Source organism: Loxodonta africana, chromosome 3 (genome assembly GCF_030014295.1).
Source record: "Loxodonta africana isolate mLoxAfr1 chromosome 3, mLoxAfr1.hap2, whole genome shotgun sequence".
NCBI classification, from domain to species: Eukaryota; Metazoa; Chordata; class Mammalia; order Proboscidea; family Elephantidae; genus Loxodonta; species Loxodonta africana.
In genome coordinates, this window is record NC_087344.1 from 201,182,622 (window position 1) to 201,209,012 (window position 26,391).

Below are 26,391 nucleotides of genomic sequence, written 5' to 3' on the forward strand. Positions count from 1 at the left end.
CCCCAGTAGACACATATTGGAATGGATGTTAGGCAGGAAGGTGTTGAAAACTGGCTTTATGCTTAATGTGGGTTGCCCACAGCATAGAACTAATTGTTTTCTTGGTTTACTGAGTAAAGTAAAAGCTTTCTTGATTTAAACCCCCTCACCACTCTTCCATTCTCACCCGAACTGAGTAAAACTTAACAGTAGTACTCCATTTCAATAGCACGTTACCATTTACCAAACATTTTGCTCTCATAATTGCACTTGATCCTCAAGGCAGTTTCGTGGTCGGCCACCCAGGACAGGTACTGTCATCATCTCCATTTCGATGTTGTTGTCAGGTGCCATCTAGTTGGTTCTCACTTTTGGTGGTCCTATGTACAACAGAACGAAATGTTGCCGGATTCTGCACCATCCTCATATTGCTGGGTTTGGGCCCGTTGTTATAGCGGTTGTGTCAGCCCTCTCATTGAGGGTCTTCCTCGTTTTCACCTACCCTCTACTTTACCAAGCGTGATGTCTTTCTCCACGGACTGGTCCCTCCTAATAAGATGTCCAAAGTATGTGAGACAAAGTCTCACCATCCTCGCTTCTAAGGAGCGTTCTAGGTGTACTTCCTCCAGAGTACAAAGTACAGATTTGTTCTTCTAGCAGTCCATGCTGTATTCAGCATTCTTCACCAACACCATAATCCATAGGCATCGACTCTTCTTTGATCTTCCTTATTCATTGTCCAGCTTTCACATGCACATATGAGGTGATGGAAAAATACCATGGTTCGGGTCCAGTGCACCTTAGTCCTCAAAGTGACATCTTTGCTTTTTAGCACTGTAAAGAGATCTTTTGCAGGAGATTTGCCTAACGTAGTATGTCATTGGAAACCCTGGTGGCATGGTGGTTAAGTGCTCTGGCTGCTAACCAAAGGATTGGCAGTTCGAATCCACCAAGCGCTCCTTGGAAGCTCTATGGGGCAGTTCTACTCTGTCCTGTAGGGTTGCTATGAGTCGGAATCGAATCAATGGCCCTGGGTTTAGTATGTCATTTGATTTCTTCACTGCCGCTTCCATGGTTGTCGATTGTGGATCCAAGTAAAGTGAAATCCTTGACAACTTCAGTTTTTTCTCCATTTACCATAATGTTGTTTATAGGTCCAGTTGTGAGAATTTTTTTTTTTTTTGCGTTAAGATGTAATCCATACTGAAAGCTGTAGTCTCTGTTCTTCATTCACAGTGTTATCCATAATTTGTTAGGATTCATGCAGTCGAATGCCTTCACATACTGAATAAAACGCAGTAAACATCTTTCTGGTATTCTCTGCTTTCAGGCAAGATCCATCTATCAGCAATGATACCCCTCCTTGCATGTCCTGCTCTGACTCCAGCTTGAATTTCTGACAGTTCCTTGTCAATGTCCTGCTGCAACTGCTTTTGAGTTATCCTCAGCAAAATTTTATTTGCATTTGATATTGTTCGATAATTTCCACATTCTGTTGAATCACCTTTGTTTGGAATGGGCACAAATATGGACCTCTTCCAGTCGGTTGGCCAGGTAGCTGTCCTCCAAATTCCTTGATATAGATGAGTGAGGACTTCCAGCACTGCATCCATTTGGTGAAACACCTCAAATGGTATTCCGTGAATTCCTGGAACTTTGCTCTTCGACGATGCCTTCAGTCCAGCTTGGACCTCTTTCGATGCCATCAGTTCTTGATGCACCGGAAATGGTTGAACTTTGACCGGTTCTTTTTGGTACAGTGACTCTGTATTTTTTTTCTATCTTCTTTTGGTGCTTCCTGCATCATTCAGTATTTTGCTTCTAAAATCCTTCAGTATTGCAACCGGAAGCTTAAAAGTTTTTTTCAGTTATTTTCAGCTTGGAAATACTGAGTGTGTTCTTCCCTTTTGTTTTTCTAACTCTAGGTCTTTGCACATTTCATTATAATACTTTGTCTTCTTGAGCCACTCTTTGAAATCTTCTGTTCAGCTCTTTTACTTCATTTCTTCCATTGTCTTTAGCTATTTTACCTTCAAGAGCAAGTTGCAGAGTCTGTTCTGACATCCATTTTGGTCTTTTCTTTCTTTCTCGTCTTTTTAATGACCTTTTGCTTTCTTAATGTATGATCTCCTTGATGTCATTCCACAACTCGTGTGGTCTTCACTTATTAGCGTTCAAAGCATCAAATCTATTCTTGAGATGGTCTGTAAACTCAGGTGGGATATACTCAAGGTCATACTTTGGCTTTTGTGGACTTGTTTTAACTTTCTTCAGCTTCAACTTGAACTTGCATATGAGCAGTTGGTGGTCAGGTCTGCAGTCAGACCCTGGCCTTTATTTGACTGATGATATTGAGCTTCTCCATCACCTTTTTCCGAAGATGTAGTTGATTTGATTTCTGTGTATTCCATCCGGCAAAGTTCACATGTATAGTCACTGCTTATGTTGTTGAAAAAAGGTACTTCTAATAAATAAGCCATTGATCTTGCAAAATTCTGTCATGCCATCTCAGGCATCATTTCTGTCACCAAGACCATGTTTTCTAAGTACTGGTCCTTCTTCCTTGTTTCTAACTTTGCATTGTAATCACCAATAATTGTCAATGCATCTTGATTGCATATTTGATCAATTTCAGACTGCAGAAGTTGGTAAAAATCATCAATTTCTTCATCTTTGGCATTAGTGGTTGGTGCATAAATTTGATTAATAGTCTTATTAGCTGGTCATCCTTAGGGTATGGATATTATCCTACCACTGACAGCGTTGTACTTCAAGATAGATCTTGAAATGTTCTTTTTGACAATAGATGCAATGCCATTCCTCTTCAAATTGTCATTCCCGGCATAGTAGACCATGATTGTCTGATTCAGAATGGCCAGTACAGTCTGTTTCAGCTCATTAATGCCCAGGATATCTATCTTCGTGCATTCCATTTCATTTTTGATGACTTCCAGTTTTCCTACATTCATACTTTGTGCATTCCACGTTCTGGTTATTAATGGATGTTTGCAGCTGTTTCTTCTCATTTTGAGTTGTACACATCAGCAAATGAAGGTCTTGAAAGTTTTACTCCATCCGTATCATTAAGGGCCACTCTACTCTGAGGAGGCAGCTCTTCCCCAGTCGTCTTTTGAGTGCCTTCCAACCTGCAGGGCTCATCTATATCAAACAGTGTTCTTCTGCTATTCACGGGATTTCCACTGGTCAGTTTTTTTTTTACCCCCCCAAAGTAGTTTGCCAGGTCCTGCTTCTAGTCTTTCTTAGCCTGGAAGCTCTGCTGAAACCTGTCCACCATAGATGACCCTGCTGGTATTTGAAATACTGGTGGCATAGCTTCCACCTTCACAGCAACACTCAAACCACCACAGTAGAACAAACCGACAGGTGATAAAACAAACCGACAGGTGATACAGGTGAGCAAATGGAAGTCAGAGAGGTTAAGTGATGTATCCGAGGTCACACATGCAATCACGGACAGAGTTTGCCCTGGGCTCAGTTTTTTTGACACTAAGCTCAAGGGCTGTGATTGGAACATCACCAGACTGCTTAATAAGAGGCTTTGGACTTCTGCAGACTGTTAGTTAACCAGCTCAACCTCTCTCTTCATTCTTTGAACTAGATTGCTAATACCTAAGAGAAGCTAGTGATAAAGTTTTTCTGCTTTAGAAGCTTCTCATGGCTACCTATTCTAAGTAATAAAGATGTTGAAAATGGCAAACTCAAGGAAAAAACTGCATCCGTACAGAAGAAATTATGTAGGTGTAGTAATACTCTTTTTTTTTTTTTTAACTACAAAGAAAATCATTTCCTTATGTATGTATATGTGTGTGTGTGTGTGTATGGACCTTTTCAGTGTAAGAAGTAAATCTAACCTAACACACTGAAGGTGCTTAATTTATTAATATTAGTAGCTGTTTTGTTAATTATGATAAATAGCAGATTGTAGGGAAATTATGCCATTAACCTTCTAGCTGGTGTGTCTTAGAGATACATCTTCATTTTTCTATAAAAGTTCCTCATGGGAGCCTTTTTATAAATAGGAAATCTCAGTAAAATAAAAATGTCACTCTCTATTTCAGTAACACCTATATGAAATTACAAAATCCGCCTATTTAATGGCTGATTCCTTTGGTTTTTGTTTTGTATTTGGTATGGTGGTGGCAGATAACCACAAAATTGGTTTTCCAGTGATTAGCAATCATAGCACTTCCCACCCCGACCCCTCAAAAAAAAAAAAAAAAACTACCTGAATCAGCTATTGTTTCACCCTCAGGTTGTTAAATAAAGAAGGCTTCTGGAGACTTTCATTAGAAAGAAAGGAAGGAAAGAAATTATTTATTCGTTAAGTGAGATCGTTAAAACACTTTTTTAGTGGATCATGGTGGTAGTCAAGATATTTAAGAGCTGGCATATCCTGTTAAATCAAACCATGATGTCAGAAACCTAAATTTTATTCCAAGTGCTTTAAAAAAAAATGATGCTCTGGTAGCTTTACAAGTTCTTCAGCTTTTGTAAATCATGCTGTCGGGGCATTGAGCAGGTAAAGGTCTAACGCTAAACTGCATTGGGCTAGTTGAATTCGTAAAGCTAAGAAAGCCCTGTGGCCTTGTTTCCTTTTGTTGATGAGGTTGCCAGCCAAATCCAGTTTGAAGGTATAAAGGAAGAAGATGGGCGTAAAGAGTGTAGAAAGTCTAAGTCATAACCAAGATTTTCCAAGGGGAATAAATCCTTCTTAGCCTGAGGCTCCCAGGAATACCTTGCTGGCTACCTGGGAAGTCTCCTTTCAGAAAGTCCTCGGACCTATGGAGGCAGCTTGAGGGTTAGCTCTAGAAAGAGTGACTCTTTATAACAGTCTACAGCAGTCTTCCTGTCACAGAAACTTTCAGCCTATGAGAATTCTATGAAATTAAATGGTTGTAACCCCAGGTATTTATGTGACTGGCACTTTACAAACACCTGACCTCACAGTGCAGCTTCTGAAGTTACTTAGCACGGGGCGCCGAGGAGGAGGTGAGGGTAGTTCAGGTACTGGAACAATCTGAATCCTTATGTTCTGTCCATCTAAGGTGGACTTGGAACTCTGCTCTGCTCTCTGCTGTGTATTCCTGAGCAGCTGTTCAGCAGCTGCTTTGCTCCACCTCAGCAGTGGGTGGAACTACTCTGCTGTCTGTTTATGGCAGAGCAGAAAGGGCCCCGGGATAAAACACCCTAAATAAACATCAGATACTGTGAGTATTTTTATTCCCTGTAATGAAGCACATTATTATAAGCCAAGAACTGTGGCTCCCCAGCTGAGAGCGGGTGCACTTGACAATATCTCGTCGTGTCCAGCCCCTCCTTCCTTTGAGTCCCCACAAGGTGGGGGAGGCTGCAGCCCAGCAGGGCACTGCTTTCCCAGAAAGAGGGTTGCCATGCATGTGCCTAACACTCTACGCCTCACGCCATGGCCTCATAGAACCCCAGCCAACTTACAGCAGGATTTTTTTCCGTCCTTTTTGTTGTAGAGTTGGGGGCTGGTGTTGGGCAGGGAAGAAGCTTATAATACACGTTTTGGGTTTATATAGCGCTTTTCTCCAAGGAAAGCAAAGTGCTACGTGGACCTGATCTCCTTTGTCTTCAGCATGTGCCTGCAGAGTAGAAAGGAGGTATTTATAATCATCTTTGATTTACCAAGAGGGAAACTGAGGCCTGAAAAAGCTTACCCAATCGTAATAACATTATGGATATTTAAAGTATCTGTGTATAAAGAGATAATAATTACAAACATTTTTACGGCCAGGCACACATACAGTAATGCGTGTAACCCTAACCACAACCCTATGAGGTAGGTACTGTCATCTCATTTTACAAACGAGGAAAATGAGGTATAGAGATATTAAGGTCCCAGAGCAAAATGAGTCCCAGAGGCAGGGTCTGAACCTAGGCAGTCTCTGCTCTTAACCAGCCCAGTTGCTGATTTCATGGGAGTGACTTCCTGGGTCCTCATGCCACTTCACGGAAGCATGGTTACTATTAGTCTTTGCTAAAAGATTGTTGTTGGGTGCTGTGGTGCTGATTCCGACTCTTAGTGACCCCATGTAACAGAGTAGAACTGCCCCGTGGCATTTTCTAGGCTGTAATCTTTATAGGAACAGATAGCCAGGTCTTTCTCCTAGGAAGCCGCGGGTGGGTTCAAACCACCAGCGTTATGCTAGCAGCTAAGTGCTTAACCATTGTGCCACCAGGGGTCCTTTGCTAAAGGATTAGGAGTGATTAAAACCATTCTCAGATGAATATGTATGAGGCGTTGATAGTTCAATGGCAGAATTTTTGCCTTCCGTGTGGGAGACCTGAATTCAATTCCTAACCAATACGTGTCCAGTGCAGCCATCACCTGCCTGTCAGTGAAGGCTTGAGCGTTGCTCTGATGCCGAACAGATTTCATTGGAGCTTTCAGACTCAGAGAGACTAGGAAGAAAGGTCTGGTGCTCTACGTGTAAAAATCAACAACAAAAACCCTATGGATCACAGCGATCACAGGCACAAACAGATCATGGGGCTGGTGCAGGACCAGGCAGCATTTTGTTCTGTTGTGCCTGGGGTGACCAGGAGTCGGGTACTGACGGGATGACAGCAGAACAACAGATGAATAAAGTGAGGTACCGAGTGGTGAAGGAATTGCCCAGTGCCCCTGGAATAGGTTCAGAAACCAGACCTCTCAATCTTCAGCACAGATACAGCCTGTGTACCTTTAACCAAACAACCTCAAAGGAGTTCCCAGAGAAATAAACAGTAAGTGTTTTTGTTTATTACTGTGATTGTTACTGTGTTATTGACAAGCCTGTAATATCAACAGCAATACATTGTTATCAACAATGAGTGTGTTTCTGCTGTTAATATTAAGTTGGACTCCTTGGTTCTTTGCATCTCAAAGCACCATCTTGCCTTTTTCCTTACAAATCTAATACAGTTTTACAGCATTGCTCTGAGTTAATCTGTGAATAGATATCTTATTGACTGTCCAGCTAAGGAAACCAGACTACAGAAGTAAAGTAACTGAAAAAAGGGCAATCGATTTCAGCAAGCCCAGGCTCTGGGAAGGGAAGGAAGCCCCTGGTCTGGAATGTGAAATGTCAGTCCCCTGACTCTGTGGCTTCTCATTTACTGCATGCCTTTGGAAAAGTCCCCTCATCTCTCTGGGCCAGTTTTACCAACTGTAAAATAAGGAGGTAGGACAAACGAACTCTGACTTCACTTCCAGTGCTGATGGCATGTCAGCTTATAACCTTGGAATTTTCATTTCTGCCAGGAGAGTTCCTGAATGCTCTAAACAATGTTTTGATGTTGTTTCTGTAAAACTCCGGGGGAGAGATTCTCTTTTTATTGTAGACACAGTGGAGGCCAGCAGAAGAGGAAGTTCTTATGTTAAAGCTAGAAGTAGAAATAGATTCATGAGAAGTTCTCTCAGACTAGTTACCAAAGCTTTTAATTCCAAGATTCCGCTTGAATACTTTTGGCAGTTTATCCATCCCAAAATTGAATATTCGGAAGCTCTACAGCACTGGGTATCAGACAGAGATAATGGGCAAGGCAGAAAGTTCATAATATAGTTTACCTCATACTTTCTTTGGCTGTTAATATTGAAGCAAAGGGTGGTAGCCAAAACCAGTTGCCACTGAGTTGATTCCTACTCACGGCGACTCCATGTGTGTCGGAGTAGAACTGTGCTCCATAGGCTTTTCAGGAAAGTGACAGATTTTTCAGAAATAGGTCACAGGTCTAAGGTGCCTCTGGGTGGTCTTGAGCCTCCAACCTAATGGTTAGCAGCCAAGCACGTTAACTATTTGCACCACCCAGGAATAAGGGTGGCGAAATGGGTTTTATACTTGGATTCATATATATATATATTTTGTTTGTTTGTTTGTTTTAATTTTTATTGTGCTTTAAGCGAAAGTTTACAAACCAAGTCAGTCTCTGATACAAAAACTTACATGTACCTTGCTTTTTTTTTTTTTGTATACTAGGATTCCTATTTTTGCCTTTCACTCAGTAAAATAATAGAAAAAATACGATTAAGAATTTTCTTTTCCCTTAAAAAAATCTACATCAGGCTGAAACTTGGATACACAGGGACTAAAAGGAATCTCCAGGGAGTCATTTATTCTGTCCCTCTAATTTTACAAAATTCCGTCAAGTATCCCAGTTTTCGTTTTTGCAAAAGTCATAAACACACCCGTGCACACACACGCACACACACAGACACACATAGCCTTACTTCACAGACCTGGTGTGTGTGGAGGCTGGGCCTCCCAACATCCCCCGGTGTTTACTGTCCTGCCATTCCAGGCATGCAACGAGTTCACGACCCACGTGATGAATCTCCTGCGAGAGCAAAGCCGGACCAGGCCCATCTCCCCGAAGGAGATTGAGCGGATGGTCAGTATCATCCACCGCAAGTTCAGCTCCATCCAGATGCAGCTCAAGCAGAGCACGTGTGAGGCTGTCATGATCCTGCGTTCCCGGTTCCTGGACGCACGGTGAGCCACGACGGACTGTCCTATCCAGGGGACAGCCACTCACCGGGCTTGGGATCCTGGGGCTGGCACTTAGTACAGGCCCCTAGTTTCATCCCGTTAAATGCTGCGGAAGCCTGAGGAGAGTTCCTAGGTTGGGTAAAGGAGGGCTTCGAGGCTGGGCGGGTCACTGGTTTCATACAGCGCCGGGAAAGCGAGTGGTTCGTGATTGGAGGGGATGATCTTGATTGCCACTGCTTCTCACTCTGGGTAAGCAGCAAAGACAGCTTAGCTGTGTGATGGAAATGGCAGCATTAAAACACTAGGTATCTCCTTTATAAGCAGTAGGTATAGCTTGTAACTATGGGCCCTGAGCTGTCTTACTTGCGCACAGAGTGACACTTCTTCCAACAAAGACAGTTCCGTGTGTTGGAGAGTTCAAATCTTTTCCATGCTATATACAGGCAGAAAGTGCTTTCAGTTCAATTCAACAAATATTTATAAATAGATTACCATGTGCCAGACTCTGGGCTAAGTTTCAGGAGTACAAAGATGAATGAGACATGGTGCATTGAAGTATACGGGTAGAAGGAGCTTGTCTGATATGGGCAACATTTCCATTCAGGGTTGGTATTTTCTCTCTGGCATTGCAGTTCATAACTTTGCTTGTGAGTGAATTCAAGGCGTTAAGTTGAAGAAATCGTGAGTAGAAAAGTCCTTTACCAAAAAAAAAAAACAGGGACTAAAAAGTGAGTAATCAGTCTTGGTTACCCTACTTCAGCCCGATAGATTTATGCAAATCCCTTTGATTCCTTTTGCTTCTATTTTCCAGCCTGTAACACAGCCATAATCATCTCTTTTATATACTCGAGAAGAGTATATTCATAACCCACCCAGGAAATATATTTTGGGAGTATTGTTATCTTTTGTGATCTACAGTTCATCAAAAATTAGCCCCCTTTTTTTAAATGCAGGTGTCATAATTCATTATTTTGATTCCCGAAAAGAATCCCAATTCAAGACTTTTATTATCAGAATATTAGATGTATCAGGGGTCAGTATACCATTTCCTGATCTATAGTTTTGTCTTTTTTCAATCAGGAAGAAAGAGATTCTTCAGTTTTTTCACCTCTGAAATCATGTGGTTGGCATTTAGCTCTCTTACTCACGTTTTTCCCTCTCTTCACAAATATGGTCTCACAGCCCATGGGCCTCTTTAAAACTCCCTGGCATCTTCTCCTAAACTCCCTTTCATTCAGTATGTTTTGGGTCATATGGGATACGAAATGAGAATGCCAGCTAGCAAAATGTATCTCTGGGCCAATGGAATTCTGGACAGTAAGTCAAAAGGAAAAAAAAAAATAGCTTTTTCACTATGAGTCAGAACTGACTTGAAGGCAACGAGTTTCCCAAGCGGGCATGGCGGTGGACTGAAGGAAGGCAGACTTGTCCTCTGTGCCTTCCGCTTGGCTCACGACCCGGAGCCGGCCTGGCTCTTCAATGCAAGCCATTCCACATGGTGCCAAGCCCAAGTGACTGGTGGCCTCTGCCTGGGTCCTCCGCTGTGCTGCAGCCGCTGCCACTCTGCATGTGTTTCTTACATCCCCATGGCAGCTCCCTTAGTTAAAATGCTGGAGCTGGTATTTATGTTGGCAGATCCTGAAAAAAAGAAAAGTTGGGCCCTGACTGCATTCTTTTCTAGAAAGAAATTAGGGAGGAGGGAGGAGCAGAATCATCGTCTGGTCAGATTTCTTCTCACAGCAATTGTGCTGTGCCTAGTTGAAGGTCAGATTCTGAAAGACACAAAACGAGCCGAGCTTTGTACACATTTCCTTTCGTCTCCACCAGCTTTTGTTTAGATTGTTCCCATTGGCACCAGAAAGACGGTCACTTTTAGAGAAGGTCTCTTTCCTGCTTTGGTTTGCAACCTTTGAATCATTGCTTCTCAGCCAAGATTCAAAGCTAAAACAACTAAGCTATTGTCATTCTTATTATCATTTTAGTTTGGGGAATACTTAGTACCAGTGAAAGACTATAACCCCAAGTGCCGGCCAAAAGCTGAGCAAATGGCTTTCCCAGCTCACACATAAATGTTTGCCCAGACCTCCTGATTTGTGGGTTTTAGATTGTGGTCTCCAGATCTGCTAGCTATACCTGGGAGAGCTGGTTAAACAAATCTTAGTAAGAAGCTACACTCATGCGTCTGATGAGCAGGGCTTCTTCCAAAATTCATGGAAGACAAAATATAACCAGAAACCAAACCAACCTCACTGTCGTCTGGTCGATTGCGACCCTAAAGGACAGAGTAGAACTGCCCCATAACATTTCTGAGGCTATAAATCTTTATGGAAGCAGGCTCCCACATCTTTCTCCTACAATAAAATATAAGGGGAACTTTATTTAGTACTAGGATTAGTTTTTGTAATTAATATAGAATTATTTATTGCTGTATACTAGATTATCATAAATTTAGCAGCTTAAAACAACATAAATGTATTATGTCACAGTCTCTGTGGGTCCAGAGTCTGGACTCTGCATGGCTGGTTCTCTGCTCTAGTCTCACAAGGCTGCAGTCAAGGTGTTAGCTGAGACTCTGGTCTCAACTGAGACTCAGGTTTCCCTTCCAATCTCGCCAGGGTGTTGGCAGAATTCGGTTCCCTGTGGGTGTACGAGTGAGATCTTCCATGTCTAGAGGCTGCCCCTATTCATAGGCAGTTTATACTGTGACTGTTTGTGTTCTTACTGGAGCCCCATGAGAGGATCTCTTGGTATTTAAGACTTTAATCTCTCTTTTAATTAACTTAAAGCCAACTGTCCAGTTACCTAATCATGGGAGTGATATCATATCTACAGGTCCTGTCCACACTCAGAGGGGGCAGGGGATCATACAGGCCATGTAGACCAGGAGGTGGGAATTGTGCAGGCCATTTAGAATTCTGCCTACCACATGCCTCCACCGACCACTTGGCCCCAGCCTTCGCCCAGTCAAGTCATATCTGCTGTCTGTTCCTTACCTTAACTTAACTGTGCCAGAAAAGTTTAACTGAAAAAAATCCCATTCATTCATTCAACAGTTCTCATCTCCTGCTATGAACCACGCTGTAAAACTTTTTTAAGTTTACTACCAGCACTAATATATTTTTTCTTAGTTCAAAGACAGAGAACAGTAGTTCATAAAGGTTCTAAATGATTTTCAAGGAAAAATTTTAATTTATTTTACTCTAATATTTTCCTAGAGATAGCAGTAAAAAAGTAATTACAAACAAATGATTAGAAGCTTACCTCTGCACTGGGCCCTAAGAGGGGATTACCAAACCAAATCTGTTGTCGTCGAGTTGATTCCAACTCATAGCGACCCTATAGGACAGAGCCACTGGTAAATTCAAACTGCTGACCTTTTGATTAGCAGCCAGACTCTTAACCACTGCGCCACCAGGGCTCCAAGAGAGGGGATTACATAACATGAATTAGCAAAGATGAAGGTGGAAAGCAAAAGGAAAGGACATCCTGGGATGTTAGGTCTAGTCAAACTGGCGTTGTATTCAGATTTATTTATTCGTCCACCTGAGCTCTTACTCTCTGCAGACTCTATTTACTATTGGAATAACAAAACTGAAAGAAGTGTGTGTGCGTGTATGATTCCACCATGTGTCTGTCAGTTAGTCGTACTCTGGGGGCTTGTGTGTTGCTGTGATGCTGGAAGCTATGCCACCGATATTCTGATGACGGGGTCACCCATGGTGGACAGGTTTCAGCTGAGCTTCCAGGCTAAGACAGACTAGGAAGAAAGAACTGGCAGTCTACTTCTGAAAAGCATTAGCCAGTGAAAACCTTATGAGTAGCAGCGGAACATTGTCTGATATTAGTGCTGGAAGATGAGCCTCTCAGGTTGGAAGGTGCTCAAAAGATGACTGGGGAAGAGCTGCCTCCTCAAAGTAGAGTCAATCTTAATGACATGGATGGTGTAAAGCTTTCAGGATGTTCATTTGCTGATATGGCAGGAAGCATCAAAAGAAGATGGAAGTCAGAGGCAGAACCAAGATGGGTAAATAGACGCTTCCGGCAAGCCCTCTTACAACAAAGCCCCCAAAAAACTAGTGAAACAAGTGTATTTATGACAAGCTAGGAGCCCTAAACATCAAAGGCAAGCTTAGAAAATGAACTGAGGGGCAGGGGGAGGAAGAGACAGTTCAGAAGCAGAGAAGAGTACCGGACCTGAATCACAGGGAGCCCTCAGGCACCATTCCCAGGAGTGGCAGTGGCAGGCTGGTGCTAGCGTTTGGCCACAGTTTCCTCAGGGAGAAGCAGCCAGCCACACAGCCTACTCACACCTCCAGAATCAGAGAAGAATGGCGCTCTCAGCAAAAGGTAAGTACTTACATATATTTTACCGTGCCCCCCTGCACCCAAGCCACCTTTGGTGGCTGATTTCCCTGGGCCTGAGATAGGCCCTATTGAGCGCCTAGAGCCATACTCCTAGCCTTGGAGAAGGAATAAATTTGCAACTGGGGGAAAAGATTTTATTTGCCAGCTCCACTAACCAGGGAAGCTCAGGACAGAGGAGGCTCCTGTCCAGGCATAAACCATCTGTGTACTTGAGTACCTTTCCCCTTTGCATGGACCTGTGTGGGCCTATTTCAGGAGAATAGGCCTTTGATGGCAGACTCCAACCATTTCAGCTGTGCAGTGGAGAGGTGGGTGTTTGATGTTTGACATTGCTTTGCCTATTAAACAGGGTCCTTACCTACCCACATCGAGGGCCTAAGGACTGGTGGCTCCACTCAGGTCACCCAGCCACCCACGACAGGGGTCCAAGGATAACTGGTACCTCCCAGTCCTTACAACCAAAAACATTCGGTGCCCATGGTCTGTCTGCAGAACCCACCCACCTGTACGCGTTAGGGAATGGGGACATGCTTTCCTCACAGACATGTGGGGAACGATTCTCAGCCCCCTGCCTTGTTCAGAGTGTGACCCCCTGCTGCAACCAGATACTGGTACCTACACAAATCACCCCTGGCCCTCTAACACTGTATGACAGATCCTGTACCACACACTTGATGATCAGCTATCTGGCCGCCTGAGCTGAATTCATACAAGAAAAGTGAATGGAATCCTAGACTGATATACCTGATAACATCTCTAGCCATCTGGGGACAGGACGTCAGAGCTCCAAAAGTGAAAATAATCAAGCTAGCTCACTCAAGCAACCCATTTGGGCATATCAAAACAAAACAAAGCAAGAAGCCAAGATACAGTAAGCAAACATAAAATAATACAATAACTTATAGATGGCTCGGAGACAACAGTCAATATCAAGTCACATAAAGAAACAGACCATGATCGCCTCAAGAACCTCTCAAAACAAAGAATCAAGGGATCTTCTAGATGAAAAGTGCTTCCTGGAATTACCAGAGGTAGAATACAAAAGATTAATATACAGAACCCTTCAAGACATCAGGAAGGAAATGAGGCAATACGCAGAACAGGCCAAGGAACACACAAATAAAGCAATTGAAGAAATTAAAAAGATTATTCAGGAACGTAATGAAAAATTTAATGACCTGGAAAAGTCCATAGACAGGCAGCAATCAGAAACTCAGAAGACTAACAATAAAATTACAGAAGTAGACAACTCAATAGAAAGTCAGAGGAGCAGAATTGAGCAAGTGGAAGGCAGAATTTCTGAACTTGAAGATAAAGTACTTGGTACTAATATATTTGAAGAAAAATCAGATAAAAGAATTTTAAAAAATGAAGAAAACTTAAGAATCATGTGGGACACTATCAAGAGAAATAACCTACGAGTGACTGGAGTACCAGAATAGGGAGGGATAACAGAAAATACAGAGAAAATTGTTGAGGATTTGTTGGCAGAAAACTTCCCTGATATCGAGAAAGATGAGAAGATATATATCCAAGATGCTCATCGAGCTCCACATAAGGTAGTCACCAAGAGATATTATGATCAGGCTTACCAAAACCAAAGATAAAGAGAGAATGTTAAGAGCAGCTAGGGATAAACAAAAAGTCACCTACAAAGGAAAGTCAGTAAGAATAAGCTTGGACTACTTGACAAAACCATGCAGGCAAGAAGGCAAGGGGATGACTTATATAAAAAATTGAAGGAAAAAAATTGCCAGCCAAGAATCTTATAACCAGCAAAACTGTCTCTCAAATATGAAGGTGGAATTAGGACATTTCCAGATAAACAGAAGTTTAGGGAATTCATAAAAACCAAACCAAAACTACAAGAAATACTAAAGGGGGTTCTTGGGTCAGAAAATCAATAATACCAGGTATCAACCCGAGACTAGAACACTGGGCAGAGCAATCAGAAGTCAACCCAGACAGGGAAATCACAAAAATAAATCAAGTTAAAAAATAAAAACAGGAAAACAGTGATGTTATTTTATAAAAGAAGACAACATTAAAACAATAAAGAGGGACTAAGAAATGTAGTCGTAGATCTTCCATATGGAGAGGAACACAAGGCGATACAAAGAAATAAAAGTTAGGTTTAAATTTAGAAAAATAGGGGTAAATAATAAGGTAACCACAAAGGAGACAAACTATCCTACGCATCAAAATAAAATACAAGAAAAAAATAGAGACTCAGCAGAAACAAAATCAAAAACAATGAATATGAGGAAACGACAATATATGAAGATAATCTGCTCGTTACATAAAATTCAGAGGGAAAAAGAAACTGTCAACACACAAAAAAAGACATCAAAATGATACCACTAAATTCATACCTATCCATAATTATGCTGAATGTAAATGGACTAAATGCACCAATAAAGAGACAGAGAGTGGCAGAATGGATTAAAAAAACATGATCCGTCTATATGCTCCCTACAAGAGACATGCCTTAGAGCCAAAAACAAACTGAAACTCGAGGGATGGAAAAAAAATATATCAAGCAAACAACAATCAAAAAAGAGCAGCAGTGGCAATATTAATTTCTGACAAAATAGACTTTTAAGTTAAATACATCATAAAGGATAAGGAAGGACACTATATAATGATTAAAGGGATGATACACCAAGAAGATATAACCATATTAAATATTTGTACACCCAGTGACAGGGCTGCAAGATACATACAACAAATTCTAACAGCATTGAAAAGTGAAAATAGACAGCTGTACAATCATAGTAGGAGACTTCAACACACCGCTTTTGGTGAAGGCCAGGACATCCAGAAAGAAGCTCAATAAAGACACGGAAGATCTAAATGCCATAGAAAACCAACTTGACCTCATAGACATAAACAGAATACTCCACCCAACAGCAGCCAAGTATACTTTCTTTTCTACTGTACATGGAACATTCTCTGGAACAGACCACGTGTTAGGTCATAAAGCAGTTCTTAGCAGAATCCAAAACACTGAAATATTACAAAGCATCTTCTCTTACCATAAGGCCATAAAAGTGAAAATCAATAACGGAAAAAGCAGGGACATGAAATCAAACACTTGGAAGTGGAACAATACCTTCTGAAAAAAGACTGGATTATAGAAGACATAAAGATTAGAGCAGAACTAAATGAAATAGAAAACAGAAAAGGAATTGAAAGAATTAACAAAACCAAAAGCTGCTTCTTTGAAAAAACCAACAAAATTGATAAACCATTGGCCAAACTGACAAAACAAAAACAGGAGAGGAAGCAAAAAACCCCGAATAAGAAATACGATGGGTTATATTACAACAGACCTGACTGAAATTCAAATAATAATATCAGATTACTTTGAAAAATTGTACTTTAACAAATTTGAAAACCTGGAAGAAATGGATGAATTCCTGGAAACACACTACCTACCTAAACTAACACAGAGGTAGAGCAACTAAATAGACCCATAACAAAAGAAGAGATTAAAAAGGTAATTAAAAAAGACCTCCCCCTAAAAAAAGCCCTGGCCCGGACGGCTTCACTGCAGAGTTCTACCAAACTTTCAGAGAAGAGTTAACACCACGACTACTAAAGGTATTTCAGAGCATAGAAATGGACGGAATACTCCAAACTCATTCTATAAAGCCAGCACATCCCTCACCTCATACCAAAACCAGATAAAGACACCACAAAGAAAAGAAAACTACAGACCTAGTTATCCCTCATGAACTTAGATGCAAAAATCCTCAACAAAATTCTAGCCAATAGAATTCAACAACATATCAAAAAAATAATTCACCATGCCCAAGTGGGATTCATACCAGGTATGCAGGGATGGTTCAACATTAGGAAAACAATTAATGTAATCCATCACATAAAAGACAAGAATCACATGGTTTTATCAATTGATGAAGAAAAGGCATTTGACAAAATTCAACACCCATTCATGATAAAAACTCTCAACAAAATAAGAATAGAAGGAAAATTCCTTGACATAATAAAGGGCATTTATACAAAGCCAACAGCCAGCATCATTCTAAATGGAGAGAGCCTGAAAGCATTCCCCTCAAAATCTGGAACCAGACAAGGATGCCCTTTATCACTGTTCTTATTCAACATTGTGCTGGGGGTCCTAGCCAAAGCAATTAGGCTAAATAAAGAAATAAAGGGCATCCAGACTGGCAAGGAAGAAGTAAAAGTATCTCTATTTGCAGATTACATGATCTTATACACAGAAGACCCTAAGGAATCCTCAAGAAAACTACTGAAACTAATAGGAGAGTTCAGCAGAGTATCGGGATACAAGATTAACATAAAAAAATCAGTTGGATTCCTCTAACTCTCTACACCAACAAAAAGAACATCGAAGAGGAAATCACCAAATCAATACCATTTACAATAGCCCCCAAGAAGATAAAATACTTAGGAATAAATCTTACCAGAGATGTAAAAGCCTTATACAAAGAAAACTATAAGACACTACTGCAAGAAACCAAAATAGACCTATATAAGTGGAAAAACATACCTTACTCATGGATAGGAAGACTTAACATTATAAAAATGTGTATTCTACCAAAAGCAATCTCTAGATTTAATGCAATTCCGATCCAAATTCCAAAGATATTTTTTAATGAGATGGAGAAACAAATCACCAACTTCATATGGAAGGGAAAGAGGCCCCAGATAAATAAAGCATTACTGAAAAAGAGGAACAAAGTGAGAGGCCTTACTCTACCTGATTTTAGAACCTATTATACTGTCACAGTAGTCAAAACAGCCTGGTACTGGTTCAGCAACAGATACATAAACCAATGGAACAGAATTGAGAACCCAGACATAGATGCATCTACATGTGAGCTATTAATATTTGACAAAGGCCCCAAAACAGTTAAACATGGAAAAGACAGTTTTTTTCACAAATAGTGCTGGCATAACTGTATATCCATCTGGAAAAAAATGAAACAAGACCCATACCTCTCACCATGCACAAAAACTGACTCAAAATGGATTGAAGACCTAAATATAAAATCTAAAACGATAAAGATCATGGAAGAAAAAATAGGGGCAACGTTAGGAGCCCTAATACATGGCATAAACAGTGTACAAAACATTACTAACAGTGCAGAAGAAAAACTGGGTAACTGGGGGCTCCTAAAAATCAAACACTTATGCTCATCCAAAGAATTCACCAAAAGAATGAAAAGATTACGTACAGACTTGGAAAAAGTTTTTAGGTCTTATATTTCTGATTAGTGCCTGATCTCTAAAATCTACATGATACTGCAAAAACTCAACAACAAAAAGGCAAAGAACCCAATTAAAAAGTAGGCAAAAGATATGAACAGACACTTCACTAAAGAAGACATTCAGGTACCTAACAGATACATGAGGAAATGCTCACAATCATTAGCCATTTGAAAAATGCAAATCGAAACTACAATGAGATTCCATCTCACTCCAACAAGGCTGGCATTAATCCAGAAAACATAAAATAATAAATGTTGGAGAGGCTGTGGCGAGACTGGAACACTTATACATGGGTGATGGGAATGTAAAATGGTACAAGCACTTTGGGAATCAATTTGGTGCTTCCTTAAAAAGCTAGAAATAGAACTACCATACGATCCAGCAATCCCATTCCTTGGAATATGTTCTAGAGAAATAAAAGCCTTTACTTTACACGAACAGATATATGCACACCCATGTTCACTGCAGCAGTGTTTACAATAGCAAAAAGATGGAAGCAACCAAGATGCCTATCAACGGATGAATGGATAAAGTAAGGTATATTCACACAATGGAATACTACACATCGATGAAAAACAGGGATGAATCCGTGAAACGTTTCATAACATGGTGGAATCTGGAAGGCATTATGCTGAGTGAAATTAGTTGCGAAAGGACAAATAATTTTAAGACCACTATTATAAGAACTTGAGCAATAGTTTAAACAAAGAAGAAAATATTCTTTGATGGTTATGAGAGCAGGGAGGGTGGGAGAGGGGTATTCACTAATTAGATAGTAGATAAGAACTACTTTAGGTGAAGGGAAAGACAACACACAATACAGTCAAGGTCAGCACAACTGGACTAAACCAAAAGCAAACAAGTTTCCTGAATAAACTGAATGCTTTGAAGGCCAGCGTAGCAGGGACCGGGGTTTGGGAACATGGTTTCAGGGGGCATCTAAGTCAATTGGCATAATAAAATCTATTAAGAAAACATTCTGCATCCCACTTTGGAGAGCGGCATCTGGAGTCTTAAACGCTAGCAAGCAGCCATCTAAGATGCAGCAATTGGTCTCAACCCACCTGGACCAAAGGAGAATGAAGAACACTAAGGACACAAGGTAATTAGGAGCCTAAGAGACAGAAAGGGCCACATAAACCAGAGACTACATCAGCCTGAGACCAGAGACCGGCTACAACCGATGACTGCCCTGACATGGAACACAACAGGGAACTCCTGAAGGAGCAGGAGAGCAGTGGGATGCAGACCCCAAATTCTTGTAAAAAGACCAGGCTTAATGGTCTGACTGAGACTAGAAGGACCCCGCTGGTCATGGCCCCCAGACCTTCAGTGGGCCCAGGAAAGGAACCATTCCCAAAGCCAACTTTTCAGATAGGGATTGTACTGGACAATGGGATGGAGAGGGATGCTGGTGAGGAGTGAGCTTCTTGGATCAGGTGGACACTTGAGACTATGTTGGCATCTTCTGCCTGGAGGTGAGATCAGAGAGTAGAGGGACATGGAAGCTGGTGAAATGGACATGAAAAGTGCAAGTGGATGGAGTGAGTGGGCTGTCTCATTAGGGGGAGAGCAATTGGGAGTATGTAGCAAGGTGTATATAAGTTGTTGTGTGAGAGACTGACTTGATTTGTAAACTTTCACTTAAAGCACAATAAAAATTAAAAAAAAAAGATGGAAGGAATACACGTAGTCATTATATCAAAAAGTATTAGTCGATGTTCAGCCATTTCAATAGGTGGCATATGATCAGGAATGGGTGGTACTAAAGGAAGAAGTCCAAGCTGCTCTGAAGGCACTGGCGAAAAACAAAGCTCTAGGAATTGATGGAATATCAACTGAGATGTTTCAACAAATGGATGCAGCGCTGGAGGTGCTCACTCGTCTATTCCAAGAAATTTGGAAGACAGCTTCCTGGCCAACTGACTGGAAGAGATCCATATTTATGCCTATTCCCAAGAAAGGTGATCCAACCGAATGCAGAAATTATAGAACAATATCATTAATATCACACGCAAACAAAATTTTGCTGACGATCGTTCAAAAATGGCTGCAACAGTATAAAAAAGCAACAGGGAACTGCCAGAAATTCAGGCTGGTTTCAGAAGAGGACATGGAACCAGGGATATCGTTGCTGATGTCAGATGGATCCTGGCTGAAAGCAGAGAATACCAGAAGGATGTTTACCTGTGTTTTATTGACTACGCAAAGGCATTCGACTGTGTGGATCGTAACAAATTATGGATAACATTGCGAAGAATGGGAATTCCAGAACACTTAATTGTGCTCATGAGGAACCTTTACATAGATCAAGAGGCAGTTGTTTAGACAGAACAAGGGGATACTGATTGGTTTAAAGTCAGGAAAGGTGTGCTTCAGGGTTGTATCCTTTCACCATACCTATTCAGCCTGTACACTGAGCAAATAATCCGAGAAGCTGGGCTATATGAAGAAGGAGGCATCAGGACTGGAGGAAGACTCATTAACAACCTGAGTTATGCAGATGACACAACCTCGCTTGCTGAAAGTGAAGAGGACTTGAAGCACTTACTAATGAAAATCAGAGACCACAGCCTTCTGTATGGATTGCACTCAACATAAAGAAAACAGAAATCCTCACAACTGGACCAATAAGCAGCATCATGATAAACAGATAAAAGACTGAAGTTGTCAAGGATTTCATTTTACTTGGATCCACAATCAACAGCCATGGAAGCAGTAGTCAAGAAATAAAATGGCACATTGCATTGGGTAAATCTGCTGCAGAGGACCTCTTTAAAGTGTTAAAAAAGCAAAGATGTCACCTTGAAGTCTAAGGTGTGCCTGACCCAAGCCAAGGTATTTTCAATTGCATCGTATGCATGTGAAAGCTGGACAATGAGTAAGGAAGACTGAAGAATTGAGGCCTTTGAATACCGGTGTTGGTGAAGAATACTGAATATACCACGGACTGCCAAAAGAAAAAACAAATCTGTCTTAGAAGTACAACCAGAATGCTCCTTAGAAGCAAGGATGGCGAGACTGTCGTACATACTTTGGACATGTTGTCGGGAGGGATCAGTCCCTGGAGAAGGACATCATGCTTGGCAAAGTACAGGGTCAGTGGAAAAGAGGAAGACCCTCAACAAGGTGGACTGACACAGTGACTGCAACAATGAGCTCAAGCATAGCAACAATTGTAAGGACGGCGCAGGACCGGGCAGTTTTTCCTTCTGTTGTGCGTAGGGTCGCTATGAGTCGGAACCGACTTGATGGCACCTAACAACAACAACAACATAAGACCTACTTTAATATATGTATATATATGTCATACATTAATATATGTGTATATATACACACACACACACACACACATAATGTGTATATATTAATTTGGATCCTGTCTTTTAGGAGCTCGTCGTCTTAGACCGGGCAAAACAGACACACTGAAACATAAAACTGCCTGCTGCCCAGAAGAGCTAGTTGGTGCCCAGCTACCACTACTGACCGTTCTCATGAGGCCACAATAGAGGATCCCTGAGAGAATGAGAGAAAAATGTGGAACAAAACTTCAAATTCTGAGAGAAATGAACAAAAGAACCTACTAAATTAGTTGAGACTGGAGCACTCCCCAAGATTATTGCCCTGAGACACTCTTCAGACCTTGAACAGAAACCCCTGAGGTCACCTTGTAGCTAAATAACAAATTGTCTCAAAAAGTAATGAATGTCACCTGTAAGTACTGTGCTCCTTTAAAAAGTAGTCAATATGAGACGGAAAGGTCAATAGTTACTTTAAAACAAAGGCAAGAATGTGGGAGGGCTGGGAAACTAGATGAATGGAAACAGAACAGTCAAAACGGAAATAATGAGAATGTTCACACATTGTGAAGAATATAACCTTTGTCACTGAACAACTTGTTTAGAAATTGTTGAACGGGAGCCTAAACTGCTGTGTAAAAGCTTTGTGGAAAACACAGTAAAATATTATTAAAAAAAAAAAAAAAAAGACCAGCATGCTGCAGGTGAAGTGCAGCAGCAGCCAAGCAGCATGGGAGCTCAGAGAAGTGGTCCAGGAACGTTGCCTGCAGGGGGCAGAGGTTCGAGAGAGGGCAGACCGTACTAAATCTCAGAGGAGCATGATCTTTAGCCAGATAGAGGGAATAGCGTGGGGAAAGTGAACACAGCACAATTTAACTTCAGCAAGCATTGCTTACTTGAGGACTTACTATGTATTAGGCATCAGTATTTCAAATATGAGTGAGACACAGCACCTACCCTTGAGAAATATGCTGTTTAGTGGGGAGACATATGTAAACATGTGGGAGAGACACGCACAGGCACGGAGCATGAATGCCACGGGAGTCTTTGGGGAATGGAGAAGCATACGATATGGCTAGATGAAATTATGTAGAGCATGTGTAGAATTGGGGGGAAATGAGGCACTAGGGATAGAATGGATCCACTGAAAAACCCCAAATGCTCCAGAGAAGATTTTGACTTCGTCCCATTAAACAACAGCCATACTCAACTGTTTAAGGAGGAAATGTAGTAATTTACAGCATGAGTTCTCAAATAGTGCTTCCTAGATTCAAATTCTAGCTACAACTCTGACAACCCTTGTGACCTGGGTAAATGGCTTATTCTTGCCAAGACCCAGTTTTCTTGTCTGTGAAGTAGAGATAATCCTATAAGCAGAATGAAATAAAAGTGTGAAAAGACAGCATAGTGTCTGGCTCATAGTTTTCACACAATAATTTAGCTCTAATAATTAGTATTAGTAATTACCCATTGCCATCAAGTTGATTCTGAATCATAGTGACCCTATAGGACAGAGTAGAACTGCTCCATAGGGTTCCCAAGGAGCGGCTGGTGGATTTGAACTGCCAACCTTTTGGTTAGCAGCCGAACAGTTAACCACTACATCACCGGTGCTCCAGTATCAGTATTAGTGTTTGCAATGATATGGTATATATAATATTATATAACTATATATATGTGACAATTAATAGTGACATGATCAGATCTATGTTTTAAGAAAAAATTACTGTGGTGATTCTCTTGAAGATGTGCCGAACTGGGCAAGAAGCTAGTTTGGGGACCATTGTTGACACTTACACAATGCTCAAACTGGGGGAACACAGTATAAGTATGAAACACCTTCCCTATTTTATTCAAATATTCAAGGAAAAACAGTTTCTTTTAAGATAGATATTGGTAAATTATGAAATAGACCAAGGCAGGAAGTTTAAATGCAGTTCATGCTTCTGACGATGTCCCCAGGCCTGAGCGGCTGTTCCCTCCTCCCAGTGGGGCAGGTCGGGCACTCTCTCTGGGAAGCACCAGTCTGGAGTTGTACTGTCTAGGATGGTAGCCACTAGCCACATGCGGTTGTTTGAATTTAGAGTTAATTTAAATATAAAATTAAAAATTGGGATCCTCAGTTACATAAGCCAGTTTTCCTCTCCCCAGTAGCCATGTGTGACTTGTGGCGAGTGTATTGGAGAGCACGGATTTAGAACACTTCCATCATTGCAAAAAGCGCTGTTGGATAGCAGTGGCATAGACCACACTATGAAAGGTAGTGTGGCTTGTCTAAACCCATTTCAGAAATCACAGTGTCAATAAGGATGGAAGAACAGGAATAAATCTGAAACAATGAAATTGGCAGGACTTGTTTTGGGGCCAGCCACCTGGTCAAGGTAAGAGAATAGGAACCAGCAAGAGTCACTTCTAGGTTCAGACACATGCTAAGTACTCAAACATTAGAATGAATGGATGAAAAAGCAAGTTAATAAATACTATGAACTGTGTCTATGGTGATATGATTATGTAACACAGGTAACAAAGAAGATAGATGTGATTTAGGTGAAAGGCCATACTAGTTTGGAGTCACAGTTTGTTTGGAGGTGTCTGGAGTATCCAGCAGAAAACAGGGCAGCGGCTCTTAGGAGAGGTATTAGGGCAAGAGACAGCGCCCTTGAGATAGCAGTGCATGTCCAAGTGCCTGTGCTTTTCACCAACCAAAGTCTTTTATAGGAAATTCTTCCTGTGTGATTCGAAAGGTCTTTGTCACCAATGTCCTCAAACATTGTGTTTATCCAGTAATAATTAATCAACTTCTTCATCTTAAAGATCTAGATGCCTGACCATCAAAGCTTCTGATTGGCCTGAGATCACAAACATTAGTCCACTGAGCCAATAACACTTCAAGCAAAACAACGAAACCAGGGGTCTTAGTTAGCTTGGAGAAACTTATCATCAAAAAACCAAAACCAAATCCATCGCTGTTGAGTCAATTCTGACTCACAGCGACCCTATAGGACAGAGTAGAGCTGCCTTATAGGGTTTCCAAGGAACAGTTGCCAGATTTGAACTGCCGACCTTGTGGTTAGCAGCCGAGCTCTTAACCACTGGGCTGCCAGTGTGTTATTTCAACTAAAATTCTTGAAATTCTGAATAATCCTGATACTAGGATTTCAGAGGCCCCAGATTGGGGCAGACGCTGAAAGAGGTGATAAATGAGTCCATCAGAGTAGATGAGACCACCCAGAGGAGATTGCACAGCAGACCAAGAAGAGGGCCAGAAACAGCTGCCTGTACTATCCCCATACCACCAGCTCATTCCAGAGAGGCATCCTTTGAGCTCAGTTGGAAGAGTCCCAAAAACTACATGGTAATGCTAATACAAACACCTGAATGGATGAACTGAGGCTGTCCCAATTAGGAGAGCCTGCAGGGTCTGATTCCCTCAGCTTAAAATAACCGTCTACTTCAGGCACAGAAGCAGCAGCTAAAGGTATATAAAGACTAGCCTCATGGCCGAGGTAGCCACTTGGCCATCTTCCTCATATTCCCTCATGCACTAGCTTTAAGCACGTGCCTGCGTTTTATTTGGGCTTTTTAATCCAGTCTGTCCAGTTTCTGATGCTGGGTGACCCAGAAACTCAGCATGATTTGGGAAAGTGACTAGGGCTTGGCATAACCTGGACAGATGTGGTTAATACCTATGGACAGATGGCATTCATCCGGTAAAATCAGGCACTTTATTGTGCTAATTAATCCAAGCGGGACCCTGGAAATACAATATTAGCTGAATTTCCTGTCTAGCAAGGTGATTGGTGCTTTCTCGTGGTTAAATTGGGAAATTCCATGTCCTTGAATAACCACGGATAGTCTGGAAATGTTTTCACATCTATGCAGAGTCACTTGATAAAAGCAAGAAGGGCAGAAGTGCTAATTGAGCTCATTTAAAAATGGCAGCCCGCGATCTCACGGAGGGACCACCAGTGTCTGTGGTGAGCCTGGAACCCGTGTGCAACTTCCCCAACTGTCCACAGGCTTAGCTGTAAGGAGGCAATGAGAGATTCTCACTTTAAATTAGCTCAATTAGCACTTTTTTTTTTTTAATATAAGGCGGAAAAATGCTTTTATTTAAAAAATGGTTTTCTTCCTTTTATCAACCTGTATAATAAAAAGCTATCTGTGGGCTTTTGTTTTACCATTTAACAGCTGTTCTTACTTAAGAAATGCCATCTCTCTTTAAAGGGAGGTCAGGCAGTCAAGGGTTCATTTCAGTCAGCTATTTGCTTTCTTACCCAATGCCTTTTTAAAATGGTGTGTGCCTTTAAATGGGAGAATAGAGAGAAAATGATATCTTATTTTGAATTTAGGGCTACAGAGACTCTGTGTAATTGCCAGGAAGGAATTTGTATAGAAGAAAAAGGTTGGATTTTATAGTCAGGCCGACCTGAGTTAATAATTTGGCTGTATAATGGACCAGCTGAGTGACTTTGTACTCATTTCTCCATCGATAAATGGGAATAACCATATGTACCTTACTGGTTATGGAAACTGAATAACCTGAGTTGATTGCTGTGAGGAGTAAAGAAGGCCCAGTGCCTGGAACCTGGCAGTAAGAAAAACTGCCATTACTGTGTCCTAGCATTTGCTGTGCACCAGGCCTCATTGCAACCTATTCCAACCCCTCAACTTTCAGGTGAAGGAGGTGAGGCTGAGGGAGGTGCCCAAAGTTGCCCAGTGGGCATTCATTTGATCCAGGATTCAAAACCACGATTACCTGAATTTCGAAATGTCCTGCTGCTCCCCACGGTGTAGATATCTGCACCTCCTTCTGGCCAGTCGCTGGACGGTGGACAACGAAGCATTTAACAAATGCTCGTAACAATGGTTTTGGCATCTAGCCCCATTTGGGGATTTCCTCTAATTTACCTTTGGCTCGAAAACTTGTCTTTTTCCCAAAGTAGATCTTTTTCTCTCCCTTTTTACATCGATTTGGT

The 26,391-nt window shown here is 41.4% G+C and overlaps 1 protein-coding gene across 6 annotated transcripts in view; it reads left to right on the plus strand.

Annotated features, from left to right (window-relative positions):
* The window catches only part of PBX1 (PBX homeobox 1), a 364,215-nt gene that overhangs the window by 292,787 nt on the left and 45,037 nt on the right, over positions 1-26,391 (plus strand). For all 6 annotated transcript variants that reach the window (XR_010321590.1, XM_064282887.1, XM_003415210.4 and 3 more), the window contains one exon: positions 8,305-8,495. Coding sequence is in view for 5 of the 6 variants with exons in the window: in XM_064282887.1 (XP_064138957.1) it covers positions 8,305-8,495 (191 nt within the window). In the remaining variant the exon portion in view is untranslated. The remainder of the gene's footprint in view (positions 1-8,304; positions 8,496-26,391) is intronic.